General features: G+C 40.3%; 1 protein-coding gene across 3 annotated transcripts in view; it reads left to right on the top strand.

Annotated features, from left to right (window-relative positions):
• Positions 1-24,380, top strand: part of HECW2 (HECT, C2 and WW domain containing E3 ubiquitin protein ligase 2) — a 370,790-nt gene that overhangs the window by 125,897 nt on the left and 220,513 nt on the right. For all 3 annotated transcript variants that reach the window (XM_049615928.1, XM_049615927.1, XM_049615926.1), the window contains exon 2: positions 8,582-8,896. In XM_049615928.1, the coding sequence (XP_049471885.1) occupies positions 8,605-8,896 (292 nt within the window). In that variant the 5' untranslated portion in view covers positions 8,582-8,604. The remainder of the gene's footprint in view (positions 1-8,581; positions 8,897-24,380) is intronic.

Genomic DNA, 24,380 nt, shown 5'->3' on the forward strand with positions numbered 1-24,380 from the left:
CAGTTAACTACATCCACTCATTTATTTGAAAAACATTTACTGAACACTTACTATTTTGCTGAGGATATAACATGCAAGAGAAATAGAAATTGTCCTCGGAGAGTTTATAGTCTGGCAGAGGAAGACCTGAATCTTCATGCTCAGATTCTGAGGCGTTGTGAGGTACAGAGGATAGGAATGTAAAGAGGCTGTGGGAGGGGCGCCTGGGTGGCTCAGTCGGTTGAGCATCTGACTCTTGGTTTCTGCTCAGGTCGTGATCTCCCAGGGTTGGGGGATAGAGCCCTGCATCCGGCTGTGCACTGAGTGTGAAGGCTGCTTAAGATTCTGTTTCTCCCTCTGCTCCTCTACCCTGTTCATGCTCTCTCTAAAAGAAAAAAAAGGCCCCTGGGATTCAATAGTAGGAGAGTTGCCTTCTGGCTGGGTTTTCTTCAAGAAGGGTGGTCTCCAGGCCTTGAACGTGGGTGGGTGCAGTAGGTGGAGAGAATGGCGTGGACACTGCCAAGAATGCTGAGCGATTTCATGCTTAGCAGAATAGATGAGTTCTCAGGGAGAAAGTCTGTATGCGACTTTTTCATGCGTTTATTTAGGGAAGTATAAAGAAACAGAAGACCATGAGGGAAGGGAAGGGGAAAAAAATAGTTACACACAGAGAGGGAGGGAGGCAAACCGTAAGAGCCAAATACAGAGAACAAACTGAGGGTGGACGGGGGAGGTGGTGGGGGACAGGGCAAAACGGGTGATGGGTATTGAGGAGGGCACTTGTTGGGATGCGCACTGGGTGTGGTACGTAAGCGATGAACCACCGGAATCCACCCCCAAAACCAAGAGCACACTTTACACACTGTATGTTAGCCAATTTGACAATAAATCATATTAGAAAAAAAAGGAGGAAGTATAAAGAAATCCACCCTTCAGGTTTCAGCTTTATCAGCCTAAACGTCACTCCCTGTGAGAGGCCTGCCCTGCTCTCCCTGCACAGACTTGGTCCCACCCCTGCCCCTTTGTTTGCTTCCGTCCTGGACCTGTAATTATGTTCCTTGATCAGGAGTGCTGTCATTGAAGGAGTGCTGCAGGGTGGCAGAAAACACCAGAGTCAGAGAGGCCTGCTGAGAAGTGACTGTCTGGATAGGATCTGACACGAACTTGGCTTAGTCCTGCTGTGCTGGTGGGAATGGAAAGAGAGAAGCATTAAGGCTTAAAAAATGTGCTCTGTGGAGTGCAGGGTACCTGCAGCCATTGCTAGTGTTTCTAGTTATGACCTCTGGGTGTTTTATGGAATACAGTCGATTGTCTTTTCTAGCAGCTTTGGACAATCAGTAACTAGAAGCTTATGTTTTGCGGTTTGCATTGCAAGGAAAACTTTCCCACGAAAATGTGTTCCAGCCACCACAAAGTGATGCAGAATGTTTAATATCTGAATTCCACTTACCAACAATTGGTAATTATCTGCAGCTTCAGCTAAAGATGATGTTTTGGGGTGTATTCCATGCGAAAAAAAAAAAGACATCTTTCGCCCTAGGGATGTTCAGGGAGTAGAAGTTTAATATCTTTCAAAAGAGATGACTTTAAAATGAATTGATTCCACTTCCTGCACTCAAACCATCGATATTTGTCAACAGATAAGCAAACCACCAAAAGTGCTTGATATACAAGCAAAGGCTTTTTTCTTTTTTTAAAGAAATATTTAGACCGTAGAACTTGATGTGTATTTACTAAAAAATAGGTTGGCATTTTAAAAAGGCATTGAAAATACATGAAGTTTTGATTCCCATTTTTTCTAATTTGCCATAATGTTTGAAAATGACTCTTGAGGGGTGCCTGGGTGGCTTGGTCGGTTAAGCGTCCGACTTCGGCTGAAGCCATGATCTCATGGTCTGTGAGTTCAAGCCCCGCGTCGGGCTCTGTGCTGACAGCTCAGAGCCTGGAGCCTGTTTCAGATTCTGTGTCTCCCTCTCTCTCTGCTACTCCCCTGTTCATGCTCTGTCTCTCTCTGTCTCAAAAATAAAAAAAGTTAAAAAAAAAATAAAATAAAGAAAACGACTCTTGAAGTTTTATTCGTCTTAATTTAATAGAATTTTAAAAATATAGATTAGTGTTTTAAAAAATCAGGGGCGCCTGGGTGGCTCAGACAGTTAAGCGTCTGACTCTTGGTTTCGCCTCAGGTCATGATCTCACAGTTCGTGAGATTGAGCCCCATGTTGGGCAGTGTGGAGCCTGCTTGGGATTTTCTCCCACCCTCTCTCTCTGCCCTTACCCACTGGTGCCGTGTGCTCTTGCGTGTGTGTTCTCTCTCTCTAAATAAATAAACTTAAAAAAAAAATAAAAAAATTGATATCCATGCCAATTGAATACCATTCCAGTAAGGGACTCGTTACAATCTACAATCAACTTTTGAGGTACATGAGTAAAGTTGTTGCCTTTCTTCTTCCCATACTTGCTATCCGATCCTATATTCTTCTCTTGTTACATATGTAAGGGTCTGTCATTTGGGTGCTCATATTTTGTTACTTTCATTTTTCTTTCTCTTTTATTTTTGTCCAGCATTCGTTTCCTCTTCTTCTAGTTACAACCATTCCCCTTTTTCTGAGGAAGCTGCCTTCACTTTTGGTCTGGATGCCTTTTGTTCTCCCAGGGTGCCAGCAAGCTTTGTGAGACTGCCTTCTCAGCTGCACAGCGTCTCACTGCACCTGCACGTCTGAGTACTGTTAGTTTTCTTTTTTAAAAATAATTTTTTAAAAGATTTATTTATTTTTGAGATAGAGAGACAGACAGGCAGACAGACAGACAGAGACAGAGCATGAACAGGGGAGGGTCAGAGAGTAGGAGACACAGAATCTGAAGCAGGCTCCAGGCTCTGAGCTGTCAGTACAGAACCCAATGCAGAGCTGAAACTCACGAACCGTGCAATCGTGACCTGAGCCGAAGTCGGACGCTTAACCGACTGAGTCACCTAGGCGCCCCTATGTTAGTTTTCAAACTGGACATTTTAATGGATAAAAAATTACATCTCATATTTAAAATATTTGTTTTTTGATATGTAATTATCAATTATTTAACTTTTTCCTTTTGGGAATTATCTATTCACACCTACAAAGGTAAATTTAGTAGTTGAATTAAAAACATTATTGAATTTAAGGAACTCCAAAGAGTTAAACCAAATCGTAATGATTTTCTCTTATTTATCTCGTATATTCAGCAATTGAAGGTTAAAACAACATCTTGAATGCACTGTTGGACTCGGTCTTTAAGATTAATAGCTTTTTGGGGGGCGTCTGGGTGGCTTGGTTGGTTAAGCGTTCGACTTCGGCCCAGGTCATTATCTCACGGTCCGTGAGTTCGAGCCCTGCGTCAGGCTCTGTGCTGACAGCTCAGAGCCTGGAGCCTGCTTCAGATTCTGTGTCTCCCTCTCTCTCTGCCCCTCTCCCACTCACACTCTCTCTCAAAAATAAATAAACATTAAAAAATTTTAAAAATTAAAAGGTTTTGGAACTTAAAATGATTTCTTCCCATTTGTGTACATTCCTTTTCCAGACTGACATATGGACTATTTTTATATTGTGGATCCTAACATATTATTTGGTGAAACTGTGAGAAGGACAGGCTTTTTCTAAAGAGCAGGAGCCTGGAGGGTAAATTGCATTTTCTGATACTTCTCCCCCTGAGAAGAGGAAGTGAGAGGCAGGCAGCTTGAGTCAGCTGAGGCTCTCTGTCAAATGCCCTGGAGTCCTGGGAGCACTTACTGACAAGTGTTGTAGCAGGGATTTTCTGGTATTAATCACCTTACTAGAACATTCTTGCTGAGTAAGCTGAGTATTGGGGTTATGATTATGTAGGATAAACACTGAGTGATGACTATGATTGCTTTCTTTTAGCAGGAGGTATGGTGGAAATCCACTGGGAGAGATCTGTAGTTGGGAATTTGGTGATGACTTTCTTCATTTCCTGTGTCAACTGGCCTGGCAGGTCTGATGGGTGGCTGATTTCTCTTCCTAGGTTTCTCACATCTCCGCTTATTGCAGGCTAATTATATTTTCTTTAGTGTCTCTTGACATCTTTTCGCCCTTTGTTTCCCTCATTTATATAGTAAAACACACACGGAGTTTAAAGCATGGTATAGTTGAGTAGGTGTGTGTGTGTGTGTGTGTGTGTGTGTGTGTGTGTGTGTGTGTGTTTATGTGTCTTTGTTTTTGTTTTTTTGGAATTTGAATGGTTAAACAATGTTGTTATAGCTTTGTTTATCAGTATACAGTCTAGGAAGTTAAAATCCTAGGGTGCATTTCTAGTTTGACATGGAATGTTGTCAGTACTTACCCTTCAGGTGAAATTCAGTAAATTGACATTCACCTCCAGTTTCTTGAGCAAAAATATTTTAAATAAAGATGCTTGCTTAATGTATTTGTCGTCTGCTACTGTCTCTGTCTTCTGCACAAAATCTGCTGCTTTTGGACATGAAGTCATATACTAAGGTGTTTTGCAATTTGCTTGGTAATTACATCTCTGTTGACCTCTGGAAGAAAAGTGATTTTGTTTTTAGCTGTTGTTTAAGCAGATGTCCGTTATCCGAGAGAGCAGCATAGTGCAGACCTCATCGTAAATCTAAGGGGGTGGGGTTTAAGGAGTGCTTCATCATATTACATTGTGTCCTTTGGGAATGGGACCTAGAGCTGCAGCAGCGCTCCTGAAGGGAGGGATTGTCTAAGGAGCTTCCAAGGACCAGCTTTCTGTGTAATAAGTATGGTGGGTACTAATCAGTTTCCCTTCCATTGGCTTTATCTATAAAGCTTTTCAGAACAGCATGGATACTTATCTGAAGAAAATTTGTCTTTCTTATTGCATAAGGCTTAGGTATGAAACCAAGAAGCAAGTCAAGACTTCTTAGATTTCAGTAGGAAAAAATATAAAGTAGCCATTTGCTGTCATTTCAGTAGCTAATTTGCCCATGTGGGAATAGTGGTTTGAATAAGGTAGTTATAAAGGAAAATTGTATCTATAATATTTAGAGTGGTTTGTTGTTTTTCATTTTCATGCAGCCTTGAGAATTTTTGCATGATGTTTGATCTTATTTACTGTTGAAACATGAACTCTAAAATATACTTTTCTTTTCCTATAGGGGAGAAATGAAATTTTCCAATACAGGCTTGGACTATTGTCCCTCATCGTAATCTGAGCATTTTATTTTATTTTATTTCATTTTATTTTATTTTAGAGAGAGAGTGCACTCACTTGTGTGTGAGTGGGGGAGGGGCAGAGAGAGAGGGAGAGAATCTTAAGCAAGCTCCATGGGAGCCCAATGCAGGGCTTGATCCCACGACCCTGGGATCATGACCTGAGCCGAATCAAGAGTTGGATCCTCAACCGACTTAGCCCCCCAGGCATTCCCTATTCTAATTTTTTTTCTTTTCCATTGATCTAAGTTATGTAAAGTAAAATATCTGACTGAGGCTTTTTTATTTTTAAAAAAAAATTTTTTAACGTTTATTTATTTATTTATTTTTGAGACAGAGAGAGACAGAGCATGAATGGGGGAGGGTCAGAGAGAGGGAGACACAGAATCCGAAACAGGCTCCAGGCTCATAGCTGTCAGCACAGAGCCCGACGCGGGGCTCGAACCCACGGACCGCGAGATCATGACCTGAGCCGAAGTTGGCCGCTCAACTGACTGAGCCATGCAGGCGCCCCTGAATGAGATTTTTAAACCCTGGACTAGTAAGGCTTTTAGAGATTATTTTAGTTGATTTTAATTAACAAACAATAAGGCTAAGCAGAACCTTGCATTTGAATATTTATTTTTATCCCTGGCTTCATAATAACCAGCAACTCGACCCACCTTCACAAGAGTCTTCGGGACATAGTGACTTGGGTATATTGCATTTACTTCCAACTCACCGAAGATCGTATTGATTTTCTTAGCCCCATCAATGTTTCTGGGATTTTATTGCTGCTTGGACTGAAAATCCAGAATTTAGTCCTGATTTTTCCCCACTTTGATCCCCTGTATTCATTCTGTTGCCACATCTTTGGGCTCGCTCTTTGAAATATTCCCAATTGATATATTTCCCTTCTGTGTTACTAAAATCCATTTTTCAGCACTCAGTGCTGGATTCCTCACTTAATCAGCTTCTGACTGGTTTACCTCCTCTGTTACCCTCCTTTTACAACCAGCCCTGCAGAGGCTCTCAGATTAAGTTTCTCATACTTATATATAATGTTTTGACTCTTGTGCTCGAGACCCTGCAATGACTCCTGCTTATCACTCTTAGGTTCCAGCTGACTTGTTTTCTGTTCTGTGCCTGAGGTTCTTCTAATCTCACCTCTCAGTTCCTGGCTTGTGGGTGCGGGGCTCTCAAAGTTCTTTCCTAAGTGGATTGTTTGGAAATTGGAGTTATTATTTTTTTCAATGTAGAAACAATTATTTAAGAGACGTGGTTGAGTTAAAAGCTATAACTCAAAGGGCTGTGTATCCATATGTAGCTGATTTCTGGCTTCTGGGAGCCAGGAGCCATGTTGAATAGGGAGGCAGGGGAAGAATGGACTATTTTCTCCATGGGGTCATCTAACATGAGGCGGAACTTAGAGTAATTTTTCCTGTGTAAAAAGGTAGTCTTCAGCATTTGATTTCTCTTAACTGTCTCCCAACCCTTGGAGCTACTCCAAAGTAAATCGTGCATTAATTAATTCAGTAATTATATTGTTACTAAAAATAACAGTAGTTGCTTTTTACTGAACACTTTCATGTATGATTTTTCTTAAAAATATTTTTTAATGCTTATTTATTTTTGAGAGGCAGAGCATGAGCAGGTGAGGAGCAGAGAGAAAGGGAGACATATAATCTGAAGCAGGCTCCAGGCTCTGAACTGTCAGCACACAGCCCATTGCTGGGTTCACGCCTGTGAACTGTGCAATCATGACCTGAGCTGAAGTCGGGTTCTCAACCGACTGAGCCACCCAGGCCCCCCTCACTTAAGATTTTTCTTTCCTTTTTTTTCTTTTTTTAAAAAATTTTATTTTTTATTTTTTTTAAATTTACATCCAAATTAGTATATAGTGAAACAATGATTTCAGGAGTAGATTCCTTCATGCCCCTTACCCATTTAGCCCATCCCCCTCCCACAACCCCTCCAGAAACCCTCAGTTTGTTTTCCATATTTATGAGTCTTTTCTGTTTTGTCCCCCTCCCTGTTTTTATATTATTTTTGTTTCCCTTCCCTTATGTTCATCTGTTTTGTCTCTTAAAGTCCTCATATGAGTGAAGTCATACGATTTTTGTCTTTCTCTAACACTTACGATTTTTCTAATCCTTACAGCAATCTTTCATGGTACTTTAAAGTCATCTCCATTTAATAATTGAGGCAGGGTGAAGTTCAAGCATGTGCAGCTATTGATTTATAAACACAAGTCTTACAAATAACCTATGTGTTTGTGAATCACTTGAAAGAATAAGTACTGTGTGAATGTTTATTAAAGAAATACACAGATAACCTCCATCCTTTCTCCATGTCAGCTCCTCCCTTGCCGTACATAAGCACCACTGAGACACTGTTCCTGCTTTTAAAGACTGTGTCGCTTCAACGGACCTGGTTTCTTTCGCTGTTCAGAGACTTTTTAGTTTGATATAGTCCCAGTTGTTTATTTTTGCTTTGGTTGCCTTTGCTTTTGGTGTCAGATCCAAGAAAAATTATTGCCAAGACTGATGTCAAGATGCTTACTCCCTATGTTTTCTTCTAGGAGTTTTATACCTTCAGGGTTTATTTTCAAATCCTTAATCTGTTTTGAGTTGGTTTTTGTCTACTGTGTAAGATAAGGGTCCAGCTTCATTCTTTTGTGTGTGGCTGTCCAGTTTGCCCAGCACCCCTTATTGAGGAGACTGTCATTTCCCCAAGCTTGCATTCTTGTTGGGAGAAGTATGCAATAACCAAATAAATAAGTACATGGTACTGTGTGGCACATCAGGTTATGGTAATTGCTATGGAGAAAAATACAGCGAGAGAGGAGAGATGGGGAAGAGATGGGGTGTTGCGGTCTTAAATACGATGGCCATTGTATTTAAGAGAGGAGGTGACATTTGAGCAAGTTCCTGACAAACACTGATGGGTTACATTCCTGTGAGAAGGAAATTGAGCAGGTTAACCTGTGCTCAGTGGTAGATTTCAACTGTGTTTAGCACATGTCACAATTTTCTGTCTTGCTATTTTAAAATTTAATTTCCACAAGAAATAAGTATATGGGGTGGGGGTGAAAGAAAAGAGGACCATTCCTGAAGGTGGGGTGTCTGGGAGAGGATAAACCTAAAAGGACTGGTAGGGAAATCTGCTTGTCCTTAATTGCCAGGGGGAAGCTGTGCCCTGTGAAATCAAGGGCCACAGGTGCGTGATGGCCTTTGCCATCATGTGACCTCAGACTATAGAAGTTGTTTCTGACATCATCAGTTGACAAGTAGAATAATAGGTTTTATTTTGACAGCAGAAGATTATTGCATGGCCGGGCTTTCATAAACACTCTTTAGGGCTTTACGTCTGGGAGGCTTAAACCTAATTCCCTCGCATTGTAGCACTAATGCTTTGTGCTTGTCTGTCTCTTGCAGCTTTGTAGGAAGCTAACCTCAGGATGGCCAGCTCAGCCCGGGAGCACCTGCTTTTTGTGCGGCGTCGAAATCCCCAGATGCGGTACACATTGAGCCCAGAGAACCTTCAGAGCCTCGCCGCCCAGAGCTCCATGCCAGAGAACATGACCCTTCAGAGGGCAAACAGCGACACAGACCTGGTGACCTCTGAGAGCCGCTCCAGCTTGACTGCCAGCATGTACGAGTACACGCTGGGGCAAGCCCAAAACCTCATTATCTTCTGGGACATTAAAGAGGAGGTGGACCCCAGTGATTGGATTGGACTTTATCACATAGGTGAGTGACATAAGATGGACTTGCATGTGACGTAGAGCATATGTTTTTACTCTGACAGTATCCTAGTTTGTATTTTTTCCTGGAAAAAAAAATCACCCACATACAAATAAACTCAGCAAATTCTGGGAATTTTTTTCCCCAGAAAAATTAGAGTCAAAAATGATAAATACCTTTGCTGATATGAATTTGTGGTTACATTTCTACCCTGATTAAATGCCAGAACCTGAAGATTTTACAGTGTTTTCTTTTAAAGAAAGAAAAATTCACATTGCCCTTGATCAGTAGTCCCATTTTGGGGAGGAGGCGGATATTAGCTTTTACCTATATTTTTGAACTGACTGAAAAGAAGTCTAGGTTTAGATAACTGATGTGAGAAAATGTTCTGTAGTTTCTAAAGATTGAGTTCCATGAAGAACAACCTGCAGTCTGTGGTGTCTTTTTATATCAAAATTCCTGATGTGTGCTTGATCAGTTAGGTGAAGAACATGTCATATTCTCTTAATAAATGACTTAGAAATAGGTTGCTGTTTGTTTTACTAAAAATGTCCCAGCTGTATTTAGCTAATTTGTACCTGTTATTCCTAGGTGAGTGAATGATGAATGGCACATGCCAGAAAATATAAAATTTGTTTTGTTGAAAGCAAAAATCAAAACCTATCAACCAGGCTTAAAGAAAATCTAAATTAAATGTGATAATGGGACGCCTGGATTATCATCCAACTGTTGATTTCAGCTGAGGTCATGATCCCTGGGATTGAGTCCCATGTCAGACTCTGTCCTGAGCATGGAGTCTGCTTAAGGTTTTGTTTTTTTTTTTTCCTCTCTCCCTCTGCCCTTCTTCCTGATGCACAGGTGCTCTCTCTAAAACAAAGAAACAAAGAAACAAAGAAACAAAATCCTTAAAGTTGGGGAACTTTTTCACTCAATGAAGGGAATTCTTTTCAAAATTTAACATCCAAGTATTTTTTAAATTTTTTTTTTTTAACGTTTATTTATTTTTGGGACAGAGAGAGAGCATGAACGGGGGAGGGGCAGAGAGAGGGGGAGACACAGAATCGGAAGCAGGCTCCAGGCTCTGAGCCATCAGCACAGAGCCCGACGCGGGGCTCGAACTCACGGACCGCGAGATTGTGACCTGAGCTGAAGTCGGACGCCTAACTGACTGAGCCACCCAGGCGCCCCAACATCAAGTATTTTAATAGAAAGACATTGTTGCTTTCACTGCAGATTATAAGCCAAGCATTTTGTTGTTGTTTTTTAATGAATAAATTAGGGGGAAATAAAAGACCCAATCATTTATGGCAGTGCTCCTCAATCAGGGGTGGTTTTATCCCCTACAGGACATTTGGTGATGTTCGGAGACGTTTTTGGTTGGCACAGTTGGGTAGGGAATGGGAGACCAGAGATGCTTCTACACATCTTGGAGCGTAGTACAGAACAGCCTCCCACAACAGTTCTCTTTTAGCGCCACTATTGACAAATTCCGATTTAAGGCAAAGTAACATCCTTTCAGAGATTTTATTAAAATGTTAAGCCCACTAAAATTGGTGTTTCTCAGCAACAAAGAATTGTATTTGACTAAAATAAATTGATTTGTATTGCTAATGCAACTCCTTATTAATCATGCTGGATAACAAATCTAAAATGGCAAAAAAACAAAATTCAGGAATTTTTATATTTTCCTCTTATGACAACAAAACAAAGGGAAAAGTCTTCAGAGTTAAGCATTTTTACTCAAGTGTGTTTCAATATATATATTCAAAATTAGGAAGGGAGGATTTTAAAAATTATATTTTTATATCTGCTGTCTATTATATTCACTGAAAAAGTTACAGTTTTGATGTGACTTTAGAAGTAATTCTTTTGATTTTGATATAACTTCACCATTTTGGATTTCACAAAACTGTTTTATTTGTTCTTTAATATGATTTTTTTTATATGTACCTATCTTCCAGTTCACTAACTTTATTTTTGCATTTTCATTCTGTTGTCAATCCCATCCAATGGATTTAAAAATTTTACTCATTTGACTTTTCACTTATAGAATTCGCATTTCTTTCCCTTTTTATAGATTTTATTTTTCTTATGAGATTCTCTTAATCTTATTAGATTTCTAATGAATATGTTAACTCATTCAGACCATATTTTCCTTCAGTTATTTGAATTGAATTGAATTGAATGTAGCTGCTTTAAATTCTCTGCTAAATCCAGTGTCTGGGCCCCCTAAGGGGCAGTTTTTGTCGTCTGTAATTCTCTTGACCGTGGATCCCATTTTCTTGTTTGTTTGCACATCTAGCAGTTATTGATTTTACACTGGCTGTTGAGAGTTCTAAGTTGTCGAAATTCTGAATTCTGTGGAACAATTTTTATTATTCATCTATTCATTCATTCATTCATTCATTTATTTTTGAGAAAGTGAGAGTGAAGCGGGGAGAGGGGCAGAGGGAGAGAGAGAGAGAATCTTAAGCATACTCAGTGTGGAGTCTGACCTGGGGCTCCGTCTCACAACTGTGAGATCTTAACCTGAGCTGAAATCAGGAGTCAGGCACTTAACTGACTGAGTCGCTCAGGCACCCCCAAAATTTTTACTTTAATGTTAATTTTTATCCAGTAGGCAGATTTATTTCTTTGCACTTTCTAGGTATGATTTTCCACCTCGTTAGGATGGATCTGTGGAAAGCCCAGTGTGGTTCCCCAGCACTTCTAACTTGATGGGATATGGGATTCAGCCTCTAAGTTTGGTCTCTCCTGTGGATTTTGTTAGGGCTTTGTTAGGCCTGGTACTTCTTCCAAAGCAGCATTTCTGATGTCTTAGCTAGATGCCTGGAATGATGATCAGGTGTTCTTTTTCTTCGGCTGGGTCATAACTCCCGTGTTCTCCAGCACTGCTGGACCTCACGGAACTTCAACACACTGTCAGCCCTGTAGCAGCTGCTCTCTGGAAGGCCTTGGTAGTGTTTCCCTGCACATGCGCAGAGCAGACATTAGCCAAAGGCCTGGGGGGCATCCCGATGTGCACTTCTGGCCTCCACCCCTCCATAGCTCTTTCCTTTCCTGTGCCCTGCCTGTTGATCTCTGCATCCTCGGCTTGTCAGAACTTCCCAAGACTCCAGCTCCCTGCGCTGCACTTGGGAAGTCATCACCTGGCCGAGATCTGGGTGGTCGTAGAGTCAACCTCCTGAGTTTTTCTTGTCTCTGGGATTTTTGTCTTCAGCCACCTGCTGTGCAATGTCTGCAAACCACTGCCTCACAGTTTTACAGTTGGTTACACTGGGAAGGCCAGTCTGGAACTAATTATTGGCCTATGCCCTGAAACAGAAGTTTTCCCCATGCTTTTGATTGACAGCAGGGAGTAAGCAGTTTCATTTTATTTTCCCATTAATAAATGGTAGTGGAAGTCCCGTATGTTTGTTAGTTCTTCTTAGTATGTCTTCTAATAGTTTTAGGTCCGTGGTAGGGAAGAGAGGGCAAGCACTGGAGCCCTCAGGCCTCTTGAGCGACCGGGATGCACACGGAGACTAACATTTGCAAGTAAAAATAGCACTTATGTAGAACTTGGTGTGCTTGGGCATGTTGTTGGTCTCAACAGGTCTTCTGCAACCAATGACTCTGAAAGGCCCAGGTCCCAGCATCTAAGACATTAAGTATGGCTCATTTCTGTAGTTGAAGGGCCACGACTGTGTTTAGAAGAAAAGCCTGACTTCCCTGGGACCTCAGAATGACTGAACAGAGACCTGGCCTTAAGCAGAGATAGCCATTTCTCCTGAGGCTCAGATGGGCTATTCTGACCTCTAGACTGGAGGCAGCCTCACTTCTGTGGGGACTTTGCCATCCCATGTGGAGAGGGATAGATGGCAGCATTGTCATTTTTAACTGACAGCTGTTTCCAGATCCTTCTTCCTTACAGGGTGAGGGTTAGGCAGCAAGCCATTCATCTAGAGCAGGTAGGCCCTCCCCAGATTCAGGAAAGTTGTAAACTTATATGGCAATCCAACCAGTGACTAGCGTAGGAGTGGGCGGTGAGCCAGGCCTGGCCAGTGAGATGTAAAGGAAAGTCTTTGGGGGAGCTTCCTTTTCTGGTGAAAAGCCAGAGCTTCCTGTAGAGTCATTAAACTTCCCCTTCTCTTGTACCTGGGAATCTGTCAAAAGGCCATGAGATCTTGAATTGGTGCACCTGTGTATCCACCGTAAGACATCAGTCAAGAGTAAAAGCCAAGAATGACAGAGCAGAAAGTTAGGATGAGCTTGGACTGTCACTACAGAGTTCTTGCTTCATGTGAAAAAAATCTTCCCCTCTTTGCTTAAGTCATTATTGTGAAGCTTTCTTGTACCTGTTGTTAATGCTGAGCTGCTAGGTGGTATTGACATGCAGAAGGGAAAAGGAGGGACATCAGAGGTTTGCGAGGGCAGGAGAAAGAATGTGTGGGCCACTGCAGTAGTTACTACTCCCGGGAGTGTGCCCAGCACCGTTTCACCAGAGTTAAAGACTACCAGGTTGTGTTTTATAAAAGCAACAAAAATCTGATACCAAATTTTTGAAAGTAGTAACTCCAAGCCATGCGGAAATTTTCAAAAGTTTAATAGGACCAATCGTGTGAGGGAAAGAATCTATGAAATGAGTAAACTAAGTAACCTGAATATATACCAAACCGTTTTCTTGGGCATTGTTACGTGAAAGTGGTGAGGGGATACATTTGGAGAAGCTGAAAGAAAAGAGGAAATGCAAGGCCAGGATGGGGAAAAGAATTTCAGCGTACAAATGACGTCACCAATTTAAGGCTGTTACGGCTAAACAGAAAAATATTCTCTCTCAGGCTCTGACATAGGTGCACGGAGAATCTAGGGTTCCTAACAATAGCACATGTGTCAGGTAGAGATTCAGACTCCTGTAGCTCTTGGTAGGAAGCAGCCACCCCTCGTTAGCTGGATCCTGAGAAGCCAGGCTGTTTCCTAGCAACGCCTAGTTTTATTTGCGGAACAGAGAGATGGTCTCTATAGAAATCAATCCCAAAGGGAAAGGATTTGGGTGGAACGTCTGGCCGGTGAGGTGTGGTTTAATGGCACGCCCTGCACTTTGATTGTGTTTCTCTTGGCTTACATTTTCTTACTCTCTAGGAGTGTGAGTGTTGTTTGTGTTTGGCTAATTGTTAATAAGGTTTTGCATTGTACAACTCAGTCCAGATGACTTTTAGCTAATCTGGAGAGAAAATATATACTCCTGGGTCAAAAAAATAAATTGTTCTCCAGGCGTTTGAGGCACTTTATAGGTCCTATTGGGAATACAAAGAAAACAAGTTGAAAATATCAAAGCGCCATTTGGGGAAATTTGGGGTGTGAACACAGTTCTTAAAACAGGTGCTAATTATATTTTCTCTCTCCAGAAAGTCTCACATGCACCCTGAGATTTTCACAGACGATTGCAATGTAGCTATAGCCCTGAATCTCCAAATTACAACAATTAGTGCCTCGTAAATGGTTTTCAGAAATCGCTGGATTTATAATTTATTTTGGTCTCCATAATTAGAAGTGACCTCTGACAAGATTAACACTGCCACTCATTGCTTCCTTCCAAGCTGTCTAAATAAAAAGAGCCAAATGCTTAAACATGCAAAAACACTTAGGGTACCCAACACAAACAACTTTCCATGAAAAATCAAATGATCGCTGTTTAAAGAGGAGACAGAGCATATTAAATTCGTTTCAGGTTCACTATCTAATTCCCCTTGACCTTTGGTCTTGTGCTTTTATTTCTGGCTGTTCAAAAGGAAAACACTTCAAAAGGCTTACTTTGCTGTTTCTCATTTTCAGGCAAGTTGAAGTCCCTAAACAGAGCTAGGAAAACGCTCCTTATGAAAATTAGAAGTATAGAGTGTGCTGTGCACCAATGCTTCTCAAAGTGTGAGTCTGCGATTTATCTGTGACGAGATAAGAAGTTGTCTCTAGAATGTAAATGAATGCCCTGCATCCTTCATTGAGAAAATGTCACTGATAAAAAATTAAATGAAATAATGGGCTTATTGATGTAGGTATTTCATATTCTGGCTCAAGCTTGTCTTGCCATAGACCAGGAACAAATAGTTTGCCAGCATTTCTCTGGACCACCCTCAGTGTCTGCATGCCGATTATATCTTCAAAGGTGAGTGAGTGGCACAACAAATGTATTTTACTCTACCTTAAAAAGTATTATGGCTTATGTATTATATTTTTCATATTTCTTTGCATTTGGATGGTAAAAAAAAAAAGTAGGATTGTAATAGTTAACCAAGGCAGTTAGAGTATGTATTTTAGACCTTTAAGATCCCAGAATTTAAACTGGTATTTTATAGATAAAAAACTAAGGTTCAGAACGGTGAGCCATACAGCTAGTTGGGAGCTGTCAAGGCTGGAACTTAAATGTCTTGTGTCTCAGTCTTCATTTTCCCCCCTTGTGTTGCAAAATGGAGTCCAGTGTTTTCCACCCTTTAGTTATTTACTCAGCACCTTCTTGAGTTTTGCCACATTGGATTACCCCCCCCCCCGTACTATTAATATTTTTCTTTAAACCATCTGATTAAGACAAACAAACACACAAGCAAACAAACAAAAAACTGGTTATCTACCCTGACTTTGTTTTAAGTAGTAAGGTCTGGGACAGGTTTTCTGTGTTAGTTATATTTCTTTCCAACATACATTAACTGTTAAAAAAAAAAAAAAACTTTTGTCTGTGTACCACCAAGATTATCACCCAGAGCATACTTTGAGAAACTCTGGGGTTATCAGTGGTTAAGAACACAGACTCTGCAATCAGACAGACTAGTAAATTCAAATACATTTACTAGCTTGAGTGAAATATGTAATATTTTTCAACCTCCTGTCCTCATCTGTAAAAAAAAAAAAAAGAAAGAAAAAGAAAAAGAAAAGAAAAAGGAAAAGTACCAGTATGGTAAGAAATAAGATACTATGTATAAAGTGCTCAGCAAGGTGCCTGGGCTTTTTGTAAGGTCCTGCTAATTGCAAACTATCATCCTTTTAGCTACTGTTAATCATTTTCCTGGTGGTCCGAAGCTGCACTGCAAACTTATCCACTGGCTGAATCCACAAGAAGAGATTTCTGGATTAAAGTGACATACCAGGCCTCTTCTGCTTACAAAAACCAAAACCCAGTCCTTTGAATCAGAGTTCTAGAAATTACATAAAGCATTTAAATTTTCAATACCAAATAATACAGGATTTTAATGTGAGCATCACGTAGGTTCTAAACCAACATGCTTTTAAAGGTGATGGGAAAGCTGCAGTTTAATCCAAAATTCAATCAAATGGAACAAAGAATTTATGTATGAAGTATTTAGTTTCCAGAATAGCTATCCAGTATAGCAAAGAGTGACTTGTTCTTAAGCTCTTTGGTATTTTGGCTTGATTGCTGCCAAAGAAAAGTTGTTTCAGGTCATGTGTTTGCATTTTAGAAAATGCTTTTAGAACCTAAGAGCTTTGAACATGAAGTGGTTTTTGGAACAACTTAACTCTAAATTACTTTTTGTTACCTAGTTGTACTAGTCAGCCTCAGTCAGATTATGCTGTGCAAATGAGCTAACCCTGAATTCTCAGTGACTTAACAGAACAAAAGATGATTTCTTGCTAATGCTATGTGTCCAGCATGGATTGGCAGGGGGTTTACTTTGTACTGTCATTAAGGCATGCAGGCTCAGCATCCTCTTGACTTTTGCCATATTGGATTATTAAAGGTTCTGCCATCTTGTCATGACACCATTTGTAACAGGAGGCCTCTCCAGGCAAGTGTTCAGGGAAGAGAGCACTGGAGACCCCCATACCAGCTCTTACATGCTTGGCCCCAAGGTGACATATTTCATTTCAGCTCAGGGTCCACATTCAGCAGTAACCCCATGATCTGCCTAACTGCATAAAGACTGGGAAATGGGGAGAAGCCCTTGGCCATGTAGTGAGCAGTCAGTGTCTCTGCCATGGTAGATGTGTCTTGCTAACAATGTGTCTGGTCCTCTAGTCTGTTTCAAAGCCTAAGACATCTATTCTTGCATGGTCTGGAAGAATAGATGCTGGGGATTTAAGAAGTGTCATACTCTGGTATATACTTTATAAAGTATTCAGGAGACTGAATGAGAAGCACACCCAGAGCAGGACCAAGGACAGTACCTGAACTATGGATGTACAATAGTTAGAATCTGAATTCACAGCATTGCATTGGCATCGCAGACCATCACAGATCTTTCTTAGAATATGCATGTTAGAGATTTGGTTTGCAGAGAATTCCATGTATTTAAACTGGTTATGGAAGAGTTCCCTGGATAGTAGGCAGGCTTTAAAAAGATGGATGGCTCAGTGTATCCAAAGAAGTTTTAGTATATTTTATTCCCTAACGTACTGGAAGAAAGCCATACTTGAAATAGGCATTCTTCTGTCTACGTACTGAGATGGTGAGGCGGTTTTTATTTTTTATCTGGTTATTCTAGGAAAGTTATCTGAGGTGTTTTTTTCCCCCCTCATGTAACTTGTGTCACTTTTTCTTAAAGGATACTTATATAGGTGCTATAATTAGTAAATGCGAGATGATTGTATTTTGTGATGGAGTTAAGATGGCGTTGGCATAAGGTTTAGAAATTCTTCGTTCTGATAAAACCCATTACAAACTCACAAAATAATTGCTTCCCACACATACTATTTTTATAATGTTTGTTGGAATTGTCTTTTCATGCTTTTCTAAGGACTAATGGGCACATCAATAAGAAAATACATTTATAATGTCATCTTTTTATCCACATATCTCTCTTAAAGTCTGTTATCAATTGCTACATCAGCTTCCTTTGGTTAGTTTTTGCGTGATGTGTCTTTTGCCACTGATTTCCTTTGAGCCATTCTTTGGGATGCCTCAGATATATCTGCTGTGAATCATCTATGGTTTTATGATTTTTAATCCAATCTGAGTGACCATCTTTTAAAATTGGTGCATTTAGTGTTTTACCATTTGCTGTTATTTTTTGATATATTTGGACGTATTTCCATGTGTTACTATATTTTCTGTGTTACGTGCTTTTTGGTAGTTATTTTTTTTAACCTGTTTTTGTGCCTTCCATTGAAATGATGACTTTTATTTACTCCCTATCTTCCACATTTTTCCTCATTTTATTTGCTTGGAAGTTAAACATTCTAGGTCTAGTCTGTTAGCAGTTATCCTTAGAATTTTTGTCATGTATTATTGAGTTAAAGGTTAAAATGAATCCGTGTCTTCACACATCTCTCAAGCTGTACAAGGATCTTAGAATATACTCATTGCAATCACTTCCTTCTCCACCTTTTCTTTTACTATCGGCAGCATTTAATTCTACCTGTTTTGGGGTGCCTGGGTGGCCTGGTTAAGTGTCCAACTCTTTGTTTTTTTAGCATTTATTTTATTTTTGGGGGAGAGAGAGAGAGAGAGAGTGTGTGCGCGCACAAGCGGGGGAGGGGTAGAAAAAGGGGGACACAGATCTGAAGCAGGCTCCAGGCCCCAAGCTGTCAGCACAGAGCCCAATGTCGGGGCTCAAACCCACAAACTGTGTGATCATGACCTGAGCTGAAGTCAGATGCTCAACCGACTGAGCCACCCAGGCGCCCCTGAGAGTCCAGCTCTTGATTTCACCTTAGGTCATGATCCACGGTTGTGAAGTCGAGCCCCACATTGGGCTTCACGCTGGGTGTGGAGCCTGTTTAAAAGCTCTCTCTCCCTCTCCCTCTGCCCCTCCCCTGCTCTCTCTCTCTCTCTCTCTCTAAAAAAAAAAAAGAAAAAAGAAATTCCAGCTTGTTTTAAACCCCTTTTCCCATATTAGTCATTGTTATTATTGTTGTGGGTTTTTTATAGACAGGGATTGTTCCAGTTTTTTATTCTTCATAAAAAGCCACCAGAAAACTTAGTGGCTTAAAACAACAATCTATTAAGTAGACAATAAGGATTAAAACAAGAGACTGATCTGAATCAGCAGCACTGGAGTTCATGAGGTTTGATTTTCTTACAAAACACACATGCACACTCAGCAAAAGTTGCATTCTAAGATAAGTGGAAGCAAACAGAAGTTTCAAATTTAACTTCAAATTCTTGTTGATGTGCCAAACCAAAGAATATTCCTTTCTTTTTTTTATTGTTAATGTAGATAATGATAAAAGGTACCAGGTATACCTGAACTCTTCTTGTCATTTTCTCCAGTGGGTTTTCCCTGTTATGTGTTCTCTCATTCATTTTGCACATTTATTATTTTTTTAATTAAAAAATTTTTTAATGTTCATTTATTTTTGAGAGAGAGATAGAGCACAAGCAGGGGAAGGCAGAGAGAGGGAGACACAGAATCTGAAGCAGGTTCCAGGCTCTGAGCTGTCAGTCCAGAGCCTCATGCAGGGCTCAAACCCACGAACTGTGAGATCATGACCTGAGCTGAAGTTGGACGCTCAACTGACCGAGCCACCCGGGCACCCCTGCACCATTTATTTTTATCTTTATCTTTATTTTTATTTTATTTATTTATTCCTTTAAAGTTTACTTTTCAGAGAGACAGAGACAGCATGGGTGGGGGAGGGGCAGAGAGAGAGGGAGAGAGAGAGAATCCCAAGCAGGCTCCACACCACAGCACAGAGTACTATGCAGGGCTTGAATTCACAGAACTATGAGATCATGACCTGAGCCGAAACCAACAGTTGGACACCTAACCGACTGAGCCACCCAGGCACCTTTATCTTTATTTTAGACCAGTCTTATACTGGCAGTCTTTGAGTTAGAATAGAGCTGTGATAACTATCAAAGTCATTGTATTAATTTCTGACAGTTGTTTCCCACGGTCTGGCTGACATTACTGTTGGATTTTTGAGTAAATATAGGCTTTCTTTACAAATGTATGTACTTCATATGGACAGCAGAGGAACTGTGAAGAGCATCTCAGATTTTCAGTCTAAGTGGTAGGGACCAGAGTGTCATAAGTTGGATTCAATGGTGACATGAGAGAATCCTTCCTCTAAGTCCTGTTTTGTGTGTGTGTTTTTTAATTTAAAATATGAATTGCAAAACTCCCAGTATATGCATGTTCATTGAGAAAGCCTGAATTTTCTTTTCCTACATAAAAATTTAGCAGTTAATTGATCACATTTTTCTCAATTTACTGTAGTTCATAAAATCATTAGAAGAACAACACTAACTCCGTAATTATATCTAGAGCTTGAACTGGGTAGAGTCCAGCAGTAGTAGAGTGGCAAAAAGGATGGTTTTGGAGTGGGGGTGTGGGATGGGTCTGGATTCAAGTTCTGGCTCAGCTGTTTAGCTGGTGTTTGGGAGTTATTTCACCATTCTGAGCCTCAGTCTCTTATGTAAAAATGGGAATAATATCAACCGTATACATTTGCAGGGAAGGTGAAACAAGATGACATCTGTGAAGCGTACCCAAAGGTAGTTGCTTTGTAGGAGGTAGCCGCCACCCCACCCACAGGCTTTGTGGAGAGTCTGCTATTTGTCTGCCACTAGGCACTGGGATACAAACATGAATCAGCTCGCGTTTTGGTGGGGTGAGAAAGAGGAATGGTTCTGCGTGTTCGGGACAATATTACAGAGGCCACGAGAGCATGGTTTAATGCCTGAGATGGGTTCAGGGACTGGGAAGGTATAGAAGGTGCCTCACTAAGATGGTGATATTTATACTTATCATCGAATAGGATTTTTTTTTTTTTTGGTACTTACATGAGAAAACATCATTCTGGGGGGTGAGAATTTCATATGTACGTCTCTTTCTCATGAAGGGTTTATGTCAGCTTAACTTGAGGATTGCACCTCCTGTCCTATCCCTTTTTTGCCTGGCTGACTTATGTGAATCCTTTTTTAAATTTTCTTTTAAAGAATTTCTTTTATTTTTTAAATGTTTGTTTTGTGTGTGTGTGTGTGTGTGTGTGTGTGTGAGAGAGAGAGAGAGAGAGAGAGAGAGAGAGAGAGAGAGAGAGAGAATGAGCATGTGCAAGCGGGGGAGGGGCAGAGAGAGAGGGAGAGGGAGAGAGAGAATCCCAAGTAGGCTCCACGCTGCTGGCTCAGAGCCTGATATAGGGCTTGATCTCATGAACTGTGAGATCATGACCTGAGGTGAAATCAAGAGTTGGATGCTTAACCAACTAAGCCAGCCAGGTGCCCCTGTGTATCCTTTTAGATAAGATTCAGAAGTCACCCACTCCATGATGTACCCCCAGAACTAAGGCAGGCAGTTGGTCTGTTTTGCTGCTTCCTTAGGAACTTTTTCATATCAGTGTTTCAGTGCCAGTTACTGTGTGTTGTAATTTGCCTTTTTCCATGTCTGTCCCTTCAGTTGCACTCTTAACTCCTTCACTGTGTCCTGTGCACGTTGTATCCTGAGCACCTCACCCAGCTGTCTGTGCTGCCTTATTCATGCAGATTACTGAATTTCACTGAAGAGTAGGTTTTAGGCTAGGGCAGTCATGACAGAAAAGTGAGTACTTTTTTACTGGAGATTTATTCCATTTATATAGTTTTCTCCTCATAATTTTATTCAGATTATTTTTGGTATTCATTCACTCATTTATTTGTTCAACAATATTAGGAGTTTATTATATACCAGGCATCTGAAATAAGTTTTAAAATATCTGTATTTAAGATCATAGTTAAGGAGCTGTCATTCCAGTTGTTTTTTTTTCAATCATCACATAATGTATTGGCCTTTTGCTTCCTGTTTCTGTACCTATGGATTCTCTCTTCAATATGGAAAGAGCTATGTGTTTAAATAGAAATGAATTTATTCCCTGAATTCAGTGTGCTTACTGCTTTATACCCTCATTCTTTTTTGTCCTTATTGTCTTGTTTCCAAAAATATGCATCTGCTGTTCTAAGCAGTGATAAGGGTTTATCTGAAAGTTGTGGGTAGTTTGGCATGAAGAATATCTGTTTGCCATTCTAAAATGTACTACCTTTATATTCACACCATAATTACTAGACATCTGTGACCAAGTGCTGGTATAAAATTGTTGATGGATCAAAGAATGATCGATCATCTTTTTACTCCATAAAAATATGTACAATAGTTTTGGGGACTGTAATTATAGCACTAACCTATAATATTGGACACAAATATATTACTGTAAGAGTAAAAAAAACCTTGAAATTTCCAACTGAGAATTTGCATTAAGTTAATGATAGGATTTTAAATATTTGTATACCTTTTTAAAGTGTCCAAATAGATAGATTTTTTAAAGTGTAAGTCTGTGGCATATTTTTGATAGGGTGAAGCATTCCATGCAAAAAGGAAAGCCGTAAGAATTCAGTGAACATCTGGAGGACATTAAATTTTTAGTTTTGAGCTCTGTGACAGCCATTTTTTTTTTCTATTCACTTAGCTACCAAACCCTGTCATTCCTGAGCTATTTCAAGGAGATAAACAAGGTGAACTGTGTATGCACATGCCCCAGTGTAACTGCTGATTTGAGCAAGGTTATAGGTCAGCATCTGTCAGGTAGTTTAGAATTTTCTAGTTCATCATATGATTTATTTGCCTGAATGGAGAGCTATGAAACAAATAAAATTGCTCAAAAATTTTTTATGTTTATCTATTTTGAGAGAGAGAGAGAGAGTGAGGAGGGGCAGGGAGGGGCAGACAGAGAAAGGGTGAAAAAGAATCCCAAGTAGGCTTCATGCTGTCAGCTCAGGGTCCGAGGCAGGGCTCGATCCCAGGAGCCATGAGATCATGACCTGAGCCGAAATGAAGAGTCAGACGCTCAACCCACTGAGCCACCCAGGTGCCCCAATAATACAATTACTTTTTACAAATTAATTATTATTAGTTGTAAAAGTCTCTCCAGCTAGAGTTATCATGTTTGTGTTATGTGCTGCTATTGTGGAACCTCCAGAATTCCTCATTTTACATAAATTTCACTCAAATGTAGGGAAACTATTACTTATTTAAGGAAATCGAAAGCTGGTAGTGAAGTGTATTTTTCATCATCTGGAATCATTAAATATATGATCCATCTGTTGAAGTTTATTTTAAAACTTAGAGGCACGGAGGTTTTAGATTTAAAAAGGAAATTAATGATCATTTACTCTGCTGGCCTCATTTTACAAATGAGAAACTGAGGGCCCAGATGGATTAAGTAATAAGCCCACGGTTGCTCAGTAAAGTGGTTGGAAAAAACACAGTGTTTAATAGGAATTTCCTCCACAGTAGGGTTGCTTTTTAAAGGGAGTTAGGTACTAAAGTCAATTCCTGCAGGTGATTTTGAGTTTAACTAAAATTACTCTCGAAAAACCCCAGGAAGGCAATAGGACTTAACACCGAGTTTGACCCAGCTGGTTTTCCTTCAGTATTGGAGCAGACTCCTGTCTTAGATTGAGTGCCAGAGAAGTTGGCTTGTGTTTAGGAGCTGTTTTTATACCCCTCGAACCCTATCCTTTGAAACTGAATTTCCACTCAGCCTGGTGGGCCCCTTGAAAGAGCTGCACCCTTCATGCTCCCTGAAGGGGCACACGCTCAGAGTCTGGAAAGGTTCCCATGCAGTTCAGATCGTTCTCTTTCTCAGTCTCTTGTCTTGTACCGACTGGGCGTGTGTGGTTACACTGGAGTGTGTGAAATGAGCATTTGCTGTGCCTCCCCTGAACATCGGTTCATCTCTGTAGATTCCATAGAGTACGATGAGTCACTTCCTTTACTGGAGGCTCAGATTTATTTTTTAAGTTGTTTTTGCTAGTTTTTATAGCACTGCCGAAAATACTCCCCCAAATACTTATTGTCCATTTGTCTGAGCAATACTTCAATGAAAGAATTTTATTTTTTTAGAGCTGTCAGAGTTTTTCAGATATGCGTAAATACTTCGTTCTGTTACGTTTGCTGTTTCCTTTCTGGGGCAGCGCTCCGATCCCTGAGGTTTTGAATCCAAGGGTTGAGTGTGTACATGAACTCCAGGCATAGGAAAGACTGAGATGATCTAATATGATTGTTTTGGTACACAATCTCCTTTGCCATAAAGTATCAAACCTACTCATCTTTTTCTAAACTGTAACTGATGAATTTATTTTTTCCTAAAGGCAGACGGGAGCAACACCTGTGAGTGTCCATGAGCTGAAATATTCCAAACATTCTTCAGATATTGAAATATTTCAAAATTACTTTAATAACTCTATTAAGAAAGATATGAAGAATTAAATGATGTATATGCAGAAATATTATGTACAAAAGGTTACAGGAGGACCCCTGAGCCCCTACTGTTTTCCAAAACCATGCACTTGCAAGTCTGAAAAGTCACACACCACACCTTTTGTCAGCCTTCACCGCCCTGGCCTCAGATGCTACCTGCTGGCCTTTCGTTTTGAGGCTGTTTCTTCATTTGGCTGGGACACTGTCCTGACTCCCCTGGTTTTCTGCCCATTTGTTCTTTTATTCTTTACTGAAACTCCTTTCTTTTCGTACCCTCTTGTAGGTGAATTTTCTTTTTTTTTTCTTAAAAAAAATTTTTTTAATGTTTA

Source organism: Panthera uncia (assembly GCF_023721935.1).
Source record: "Panthera uncia isolate 11264 chromosome C1 unlocalized genomic scaffold, Puncia_PCG_1.0 HiC_scaffold_3, whole genome shotgun sequence".
NCBI lineage: Eukaryota > Metazoa > Chordata > Mammalia > Carnivora > Felidae > Panthera > Panthera uncia.